The sequence below is a fragment of the Lampris incognitus genome, chromosome 6 (assembly GCF_029633865.1).
Source record: "Lampris incognitus isolate fLamInc1 chromosome 6, fLamInc1.hap2, whole genome shotgun sequence".
In the NCBI taxonomy this organism is placed as follows: Eukaryota; Metazoa; Chordata; class Actinopteri; order Lampriformes; family Lampridae; genus Lampris; species Lampris incognitus.
Genome location: NC_079216.1, coordinates 54,503,725 through 54,513,254, shown reverse-complemented (window position 1 = coordinate 54,513,254; position 9,530 = coordinate 54,503,725). Strand labels below are relative to the sequence as shown.

At 49.7% G+C, this 9,530-nt stretch overlaps 1 protein-coding gene across 2 annotated transcripts in view; it reads right to left on the bottom strand.

The window, feature by feature from the left end:
- Window positions 1–381: 381 nt before the first annotated feature.
- The window catches only part of tspan9a (tetraspanin 9a), a 386,869-nt gene continuing 377,720 nt past the window's right edge, over window positions 382–9,530 (bottom strand). For both annotated transcript variants that reach the window (XM_056281373.1, XM_056281372.1), the window contains one exon: window positions 382–927. In XM_056281373.1, coding sequence (XP_056137348.1) covers window positions 856–927 — 72 coding nt within the window. In that variant the 3' untranslated portion in view covers window positions 382–855. The remainder of the gene's footprint in view (window positions 928–9,530) is intronic.

The window sequence follows — 9,530 nt, the reverse complement described above, 5'->3', positions numbered from 1 at the left end:
GCTGACGGATGAATTATGAATTGTAGATCCTGGTGAACACACTCGAGACTGACTTTTGCATTTTCAAACCGTTTCATGTCCCGTTGCAGCACCTATGTGCTCCTCTGCAGCAACCTCACACCAAATTCAAGCACACACACACACACGCACACACACACACTATCTGAGAGCTCATTGCACTGATCACTGAACACTTACATTCCACAGGAGTATCAATGACACACTTACAAAAACAACCGAAAACTAAAAAACAACAAAGCAACAGTGGAGATATATATGGGATTTCAACAACACAGGGAATCTGTGGCGTAGAAAACTAGCATGCCGTGGCGTAAATTTTTTCCCCATCATTTACAAGAGAAAGGGGGGGGGGAGCGGGGACTAAACATTATTTAGCATGAGAAAAGGAAAAGCGGAAACTCCACGAGAGATGGAGAACACTATAACATCAGTTTCATATCTTGTCTTTGCCTTGGGGGGGGGCATTAGTAAAGCATTCCTTGTCTCTGAATCCTTGAATCCTTTCTTCAAGCAAACCTTGTTAGTCCAAACGATAAAAAACATAAATGCACTACAGAAGAGCGGTAGCCAACAGGAATTTTCTCCCTCGCCAAAATGCAGATGTTTTTTATCTCCCAGTTGTGTGACTCTTTGGCAAAATGAATGGTGGAGCAAAGAGAGCAGAACGGAGTGGCGGACACAGCTGGAATCTGTACAGAAGGTCTGTGAAGGAGATGGCATGGAGGGGGGATATTAAAAGGAACGCAGGGCAGGGCTGTTCATCCAGCGTCTATCCCATCAGGCAGTGGTGGGTGGGGGTGGGGGGGCTCCTCTCCATGGGTACCTTCCCTCAGGCTAAGCATCATACTTCTTCCCCGTTCTGTGGATTTGGTGGAACAGCGTCATGGAGAACGCCATACCCAGAAGCTAGGAAAGGGGGAACAGGAGAAGATAGTAAGTGGAGATGTAGGAATTCATGCTTGTTTATGTTTACTTGTTTATGTGCGTTTACATGTGTGTGTGTGTGTGTGTGTGTGTGTGTGTGTGTGTGTGTGTGTGTGTGGTCTGTTTGATGTTTGAGCCTTGGGCTACTGTGTGGAGTTTTAGATGCAAAATAAATCCTGTAGTGAAGGAAGAAGACATTTTGTCACCCCCCACCCCCCCCCACCGTCTATTTGGCCCTTTTCCACTCCCTCTTTCTCGCAGACAGTCTTCAAACACAAGTTGGGCTCGTATCTCGCTGATGGAAAAATGTACAACATGCATAGAGATTAAGTCAATGAGGTAAATTGAGATGCCATTGAATCAAAGTAGCCAGCCGGCACTTTGAAGTTTCCATTACCCCTGATACTCTTAACATCAAACACAGTTGCAGTGCTGATCCTAAACCCATTATCTGGCAAAGTCCGGATGGCAAGGAGACTGCAAAGTATAGTGTATAGTCTTTAAATGAAAAGGCAGCAGAAACCTTCTTAAAACACAGGCTGGCTCCAGCGGGATTCCTTTAGCGCATGATTAGCCTGTGTAAGCTGCCGACTGACTCTCTCTGGTTCCAGTCGAAGCCCGATTCACAGGACTGTGTAAAATACCTTTTCACCGGCTGAAATAAGCCATTCGAAATGCATGACGGCCGGGGAGACAATAAACAGTGAGGTGTCCCAGTAAAAACAACCCCTGCAGCAACGTTCAGTATCGATGAAAGAACTTCTCCGTACTCCCAAACCAACTGCAAACTTGATTATCTGCCGATTTTTGAGCTGTATGGCTCCGATGTGTGGAGAATTTCGATGATAGCCTACACTTGATATAGACTTGTCAGCACAAGTATTTCCTGCATCCTATTAACTTATGAAAACTGAATTCCTATATCTATCTATCTATCTATCTATCTATCAATCTATCTATCTATCTATCTATCTATCTATCTATCTATCTATCTATCTATCTATCTATCTATCTATCTATCTATCTATCTATCTATCTATCTATCTATCTATCTATCTATCTATCTATCTATCTATCTATCTATCTATCTATCTATCTATCTATCTATCTATCTATCTATCTATCTATCTATCTATCTATCTATCTATCTATCTATCTATCTATCTATCTATCTATCTATCTATCTATCTATCTATCTATCTATCTATCTATCTATCTATCTATCTATCTATCTATCTATCTATCTATCTATCTATCTATCTATCTATCTATCTATCTATCTATCTATCTATCTATCTATCTATCTATCTATCTATCTATCTATCTATCTATCTATCTATCTATCTATCTATCTATCTATCTATCTATCTATCTATCTGTAGTGGTTATGGGGATACATAATTCCCCTTATTGAGAAAGTTGTCACGACTCCTGTTTGAGCTCCTCTACAATGGTGACCCCGACGTTTGTCTCTTGGTAGTTATCAGAGACAATCTTTCGAACGAACATGGTTGACGAAATCAACGCGGTTTCTCTCAAATTGCCAGAGTTCTGGGAGTCATCGGAAACGACATGGTTTGCCCAGGCGGAAGCACAGTTGGCTATCCGCAAAATAACGGATGATGCTACTAAATACTACGACGTGGTATCGGCGCTCGGATGTTCGACTGCAACTAGAGTGGTGAGTCTCCTTACAAATCCTCCGGCGGCAGACAAATACAAGACCACCTCTTGAAGATTTTTGAACTTTCCGACGCCGAGAGGGCCCACCATCTCTTTTCTCTGCAAGGCTTGGGTAACAGCAGGCCATCCGAGCTCATGGACAAAATGCTGAATCTGCTGGGACCGGCGCACACACCTGATCTCCTCTTTGTACAACTATTTCTGCGACAACTGTCTGCTCAGGTGCGGACCGCTTTGGCTAACACCAGCATTACCCATTGCCGCAAGCTAGCTGAAGAAGCTGACAAGTTCTTCCTGGCCAGCCAACAGCAGCACTGCGCGTCCGCGCTCACTCCTGCCCACCCCCACACGCCACCACCTGGTGACTCCATGGTGGTCGCCGCGGCAACCCCCGGTCAGCGACAGGAGCCCGGCCTGTGCTTTTACCATGCAAAGTTCGGGGCCAAGGTGAAAAAGTGCACCTCCCCGTGCAATTTCAGCTCGTCGGGAAACGCCAAGGCCGGCGCTCACTAGTGGCCATGGGCGTCGGCGTGGAGGACAACAGGCTACTTTTCCTGCGAGACTCCATCTCGGGGCGGCGTTTCCTATGCGACACTGGGGCGCAGAGGAGTGTCGTACTTGCATCGAGTGTGGACGCCCTGTTGGGCGCTCACGGCCCTCCCATGGAAGCTGCTAACGGCAGCTCTATCCGTACGTACGGCACGAGGCACATTGACATGTGTTTTAACGGACAGCGGTTCAGCTGGGATTTTGTCACCGCCGACGTGGCATTTCCCCTCCTCGGTGCAGATTTTCTTTGTGCTCATGGGCTGCTGGTGGACATCAGGAATCGACGCCTGATTGACGCCGTCACCTTCGCTTCACACGCGTGTGCACTCAGTGATACAGGCTCCGTCAGGCTGTCCAGCATGCTCTCCAATGAGGACGTGTTTCTCCATCTTCTCTCCGAGTTTCCTGACCTCACTCAGCCCACATTCTTGTCATCTACGACCAAACATGGGGTTGAGCACCACCGGCCCGCCGGTGCACGCCCGAGCTCGGCGCCTCGACCCGACCAAGCTCTCTGTCGCCAAGGCGGAGTTTGAGAACATGGAGCGCCTCGGCATCATCCGTCGCTCCAGCAGCCCGTGGGCTTCACCCCTCCACATAGTGCCTAAGCCTGGTGGTGGGTGGCGTCCATGTAGTGACTACCGTCGGCTCAATGACGCAAAACACCGGACTGCTACCCGGTCCCTCATATCCAAGATTTCTCCGCCCACCTGGCTGGGAAAGTGATCTTTTCCAAGGTGGACCTCGTCCGTGGATACCACCAGGTGCCCGTCCATCCCGCTGATGTCCCCAAAACGGCTGTGACAACTCCCTTCGGACTGTTCGAGTTCCTGCGCATGACGTTTGGGCTTAAGAACGCCGCGCAGTCCTTCAAACGCCTCATGGACTCAGTGTTGCGGGACCTGCCTTTCCTCTTTGTGTACCTGGATGACATCCTGGTCGCTAGCACCTCCGTGTCCGAGCACTTGTCCCACCTCAGAGCCCTTTTCGAGAGACTCAGCCTGCACGGGTTGATAGTTAACCCAGCCAAATGCCAGTTTGGTCTGAGCACCATCGACTTCCTGGGCCACCGGGTCACCAAGGACGGGGCGGCCCCCCTTCCATCTAAGGTGGAGGCCATCGCAGACTTTCCACACCCACACATGGCCCAGTCCCTCCGGGAGTTCATTGGCATGGTGTCCTTCTACCACCGGTTCATCCCCCAGGCTGCCGATCTCCTCCGCCCCCTATATGAGGCTCTGAAGGGCACAGCCCCCAAACACGCTGTGGACTGGTCTGCAGAGAGGGACACGGCTTTTAAGGATGTGAAAGCCGCCCTGGCTGACGTGGTGATGCTGGCACACCCTGTGTCTGGAGCGCCCATTGCCATCACGACGGATGCTTCAGACTACGCTGTCGGCGCGGTTTACGAGCAGTGAGTGAGCGGTGCGTGGCGGCCGCTTGCCTTCTTCAGCCGGCAGTTGAACCTGAGAGAGCGCAAATACAGCACCTTTGATCGTGAGCTGCTTGGCCCTTTCCTCGCTGTTAGGCACTTTCGTTTCCTATTGGAGGGCCGTCAGTTCACGGCTTTCGTCGATCACAAACCGCTGGTGTTCACGATGGCCAAGGTGGCAGAGCCGTTGTCAGCCCGCCAGCAGCGACAGTTGGCCTACATCTCAGAGTTTACCACCAACGTGAGGCATGTCGCTGGGAAGTCCAACCCGGTCGCTGACTGTCTCTCCCGGGCCATTGCTGGTGCCGCCCATTTGGGACTCGACTACAGCCAGATGGCGGCTGACCAGGCCGCCGACCCAGGAGTGCAGACATGCAGAACCGTCGTCACAGGGCTGCAGTTGGAGGATGTGGCTTTCGACGACGCCGGCGCCACGCTCCTGTGCGACGTCTCTACGAGTCAGCCCCGACCAGTCGTTCCGACTGCTCGGAGGCGACGGGTCTTCGACGCAGTCGATGGGCTGTCTCACCCTGGCATAAAGCCTTCACAGAGGTTGGTGGCGGCAAAGTTTGTCTGGCATGGACTCAGAAAGGATGTGAGGGACTGGGCTGACACCTGTGTGGAGTGCCAACGCTCCAAAGTGCTCCGGCATGTCAAAGCGCCCCTGATACCTTTCACGGTACCTGAGAGGAGGTTCGACCACATGAATGTGGACCTGGTAGGCCCCCTACCCCCCTCCCGTGGTTTCACATGGTCGACAGGACCACGCGATGGCCAGAGGCCATCCCGCGTTCGTCCACGACAGCGCCTGAGGTTGCCCGAGCGTTCATCAGAACCTGGGTCGCCCGCTTTGGCACCCCATCTGACCTCTTCTCAGACAGAGGGCCGCAATTCACGTCAGCGCTCTGGGAGGAGATCGCCGCGGGTTTAGGGGTGAGGCTCCATCGCACCACAGCGTATCACCCTCAGGCGAATGGATTGGTCGAGAGGTTCCATTGCTCGATGAAGGCCGCATTGCGGGCTACCCTCAAGGACGACCGCTGGGTCGACAAACTGCCTTGGGTCATGCTTGGGCTCAGGACGGCCCCCAAGGAGGACCTCCAGTCCTCATCCACCGAACTCGTCTACGGACAGCTACTTCGGGTCCCGGGGGATTTCCTTCCCACCGCCACAGCTCCCTGGTCCGCCAGCTGCCAACGGACTGCGCTGTAGGAGGAAGCCAGGGCTTTTGCACCGGTCCCCACTTCTCAGCATGGCGGCTCTCAGTCCTATGTCCCCATGGAGCTGCGGTCGGCGGAGTATGTTTTCATCCGTCACGACGCACACCGCGGTCCCCTGCAGCCACCCTACGACGGCCCATTTCGGGTACGGGACACTGGAGATAAGCACTTTGCGGTGAAGGTTGGCAGCAGGCTGGAGCGGGTTTCTGTGGACCGCCTCATGCCTGCTCACCTGGACTTAGCCCGCCCTGTTGGTCTGGCCCTGCCCCCACGGCGGGGGCGCCCCCCGGCTCTGCCCCCCTCCCCTGGCGAGCCGCCCCCTGCTTCCCCAGCCCCTCCCTTTCCCCGGTCCAGCTGTGAGGACTCTGCTGCTTTGCCTGCGGTTAACCAGCCCCCAGCTCCTGTTCAGCGGAGCCGTTGGGGCAGAGAGATCCGCCCCCCTCGCCACACTGACTTTTCGTATTAAGGCGAATTCTGGGGGGACGTGTGTAGTGGTTATGGGGATACATAATTCCCCTTATTGAGAAAGTTGTCACGACTCCTGCTTGAGCTCCTCTACACATCTATCTATCTAAGAACATATAAGAATGGTGCAGCGATAGCTTTAAACTATTCAGCGTCTATATAAGTTATACTTAAAGTTTGGTATACCTTCTACTACCAAGTTTCCCGGACTATAAGTCGTTGTATCTTTACTCGTCTGGCTGGTCCTATGACTTATATTCCAAAGCGATTTAAACAACGTGATTTTGTCGGACAAATACACTGCATTTCAACTACGGCCACTACATGGCACTGTTTAACGATGTGACTCATTTGAAAAAAGTGTACTAGAAGATTGCATTGGGATTGGGGTCCAGTGGGACCGAACGCAAATCTTGCGGGAGCAGCATTTTGTGTGTGTGTGTGTGTGTGTGTGTGTGGGTGGGGCGGATCCCCCCCTTTTCCTCACCAATTGTACTTGGCCAATTACCCCACTCTTCTGAGCCGTCCCGGTCGTTGCTCCACCCCCTCTGCCGATCCGGGGAGGGCTGCAGACTACCACATGCCATACCAAGTCATTACAATACAAATGCAAAGGAAGGCTAGTCTTTGTTAGTTACTTCTCAACATCCTGTTCACTGTTCTCCCACCCATACCAGTGTGTGTGTGTGTGTGTGTGTGTGTGTGTGTGTGTGTGTGTCTGTGCATGCGTGCATGTGCATGAGTAAAAAAGGAAAGCGATAGAAATGTAGGGACTAGTGCTGCCCGTGGACTACAATACACATAACTCCCTACTCAACCTCAAAGTTGATCTCCACCCGTCGCACCTCACACTGTAGTATTATTGGTTACAGTAATACTGTATCTGGTGATGCAATTTCGCCCCTAAAATTTGCGCATGAAATTCGCTGTCTCTCGCTGTGGACTGTGCACTCACAGCACTCAAAAGAGATCCCTTTCTGCAGAAGAACTACAAGAACAAAGGAGCACATCTTCACATTACTACTGGCCACAGCTTTATTGGAAGATAAACCTAGTCTTGTCCATTCACTAATCAGCCGTTATAACTGGTGGCACGGTGGCCCAGTGGTTAGTGCTGTCGCCTCACAGCAAGAACCCTGGGGTTGTCCAACTTTGGGGGTCATCCCAGGTTGTCCTCTGTGTGGAGTTTGCATGTTCTCCCCGTGTCTGTGGTGGGGTTTCTCCGGTTTCCCCCACCATCAAAACGATATGCATGTTAGGGTTAATACTCCTGTCTTTGCCCCTGACCAAGGCAATGGAAAGAAAAACTGGAGTTGGTCCCCGGGTGCTGCACTAGCCGATGCCCATTGCTCCTAGCTACACAGCTAGGATGGGTTAAATGCAGAGAAAGAATTGCCCCATGGGGAAAAGTAGTAAAGTAGTATAACCAGATAAGTTTTCCTGCAAGACACGCAAAGAAGGTGACAGGATCCCTTTTGATTTCTTAAAAGTTGATGCAACTGGAACTTGGACCCCTCCAAGATCATCAGGTGACGGACGGAGCATTGAGGATTTTCAGCTGATTAACTTCACACCGAACAAGGAAGAGAAACCGTTTCCTGAACCCATGCCCCCGTGCTGTTCAGACAACAAGAACTCTGATTGCCGCAAGGGCGTCATCACGTAAGGATTTGCATTTGGGCAGAATTAGTTTCAGCATTGGTCATTATCTCATGTGAGAAAAGTGTTGAAATCATCTGTGATCTAGATACACACCAATGGGGGCTGGGAGTACAGGGCGCTCGGGCGCTGCCCCCTCAAACATCAAGAGATGAAAATCTACTTAAACATACTAAATATAATTTAGTTGTATAATGCAAATAATTATGAAATAAAAATGTTTTCAGTCTGTGAGCGCCTGTCAGCAGCCATTAAATATTGGTTCAAATGGTATTTGGTCGATTTCTGTCTGAATACATATACTTCCTGGGTGAGGGGCGCTGGCCAAACGATACCTTATGTAAGCCCTCGAACTTGTGGCGAGTAGGTGACCTGAGGCTGCTGTCTGATTGGTTTCTTCAGGTTTTCCACGGGGCGCAGTTCTGTGCGCCCCAGACACTCCAACTTTTATTGGAATTGGTATTGTTTTAATGTTTTTTGATCTAATGTGATTGGACAATTCTCGTGGCTGTCAACCATGTTCACACCCACCACCACGCCTCGTCTCGACTGTCAATCATCCACCGTCTCCAAACCCTGATAAAATCTATAGGCTACACTGTGCTTCTTAATAACTGTGACTGTGTGGACATTACAGCAGCTTTCAAGTGTGCTGCGCCAAGGTAAATTGCGCCCCCCTTTAGCACCAGTCGCCACTGATACACACTGTGATTCACGTAGGACGTGTTACACAGGCCGATTATTTGTTTAAATGTTTTCCTTTAATTTTCTTTTGTTTGAATCTTCCCTTATTACTTGAGAAAAGTACTATTGGTTGAATTTATTTGCTATTCAGTTGCACACATTGATCCACACAAAATTTGCTAGACACACACACACACACACACACACACACACACAATATTTGCACAGCTTAACTACCTCGTGTCACCTTTTGTGCCTTGATCATTACTGCATCATCAATGCTGCTCATCACTGATAGTACCTTATCAGTATTAGTTAATTAGTTTTGATTAGTATTTGTCGATTTTGTTTAGTGCTTGTTCTAATAAATTGTCTTCATTGAAGTAAGTTGTTGTCCTGCCTGTTTTGTGACAATATTTACTGACGCCTTCCCCCGCCGAGTAAAGTGCTCCAATCGGCGCAACATTGATTATTTCATCAACTTGAACGTTTCAATTACAACTATTAAACACCAGCATTAATGGTTGGTAATTTTATGACACGGACTCACGAGACTGATTTAATGAGACTGATTTGATTATTCCATCAATTTTAGCAGTTTAATTACAAAATATAAAAACCCAAAATGAATGGTTAATAAATTTATGAGTGATTTTACGAGACTGATGTGATAACCCTGTAGCACCCACAGAGAGATAAAGAGAAGGCGAGAATGATGTCACCAAAGCCAATATATACACACAGAATTTTAGGCTGCACACAAACATCATCAAACTCCAAACATACAACACCGTATATTCATGCATGTTCTTACACAAAGTCCATGTACATGGACAAGAAAGAAGTCGAGAAGCAAGAAGAGAAACGGAGGGAAGGAAAGTAGGGGAGTGGGT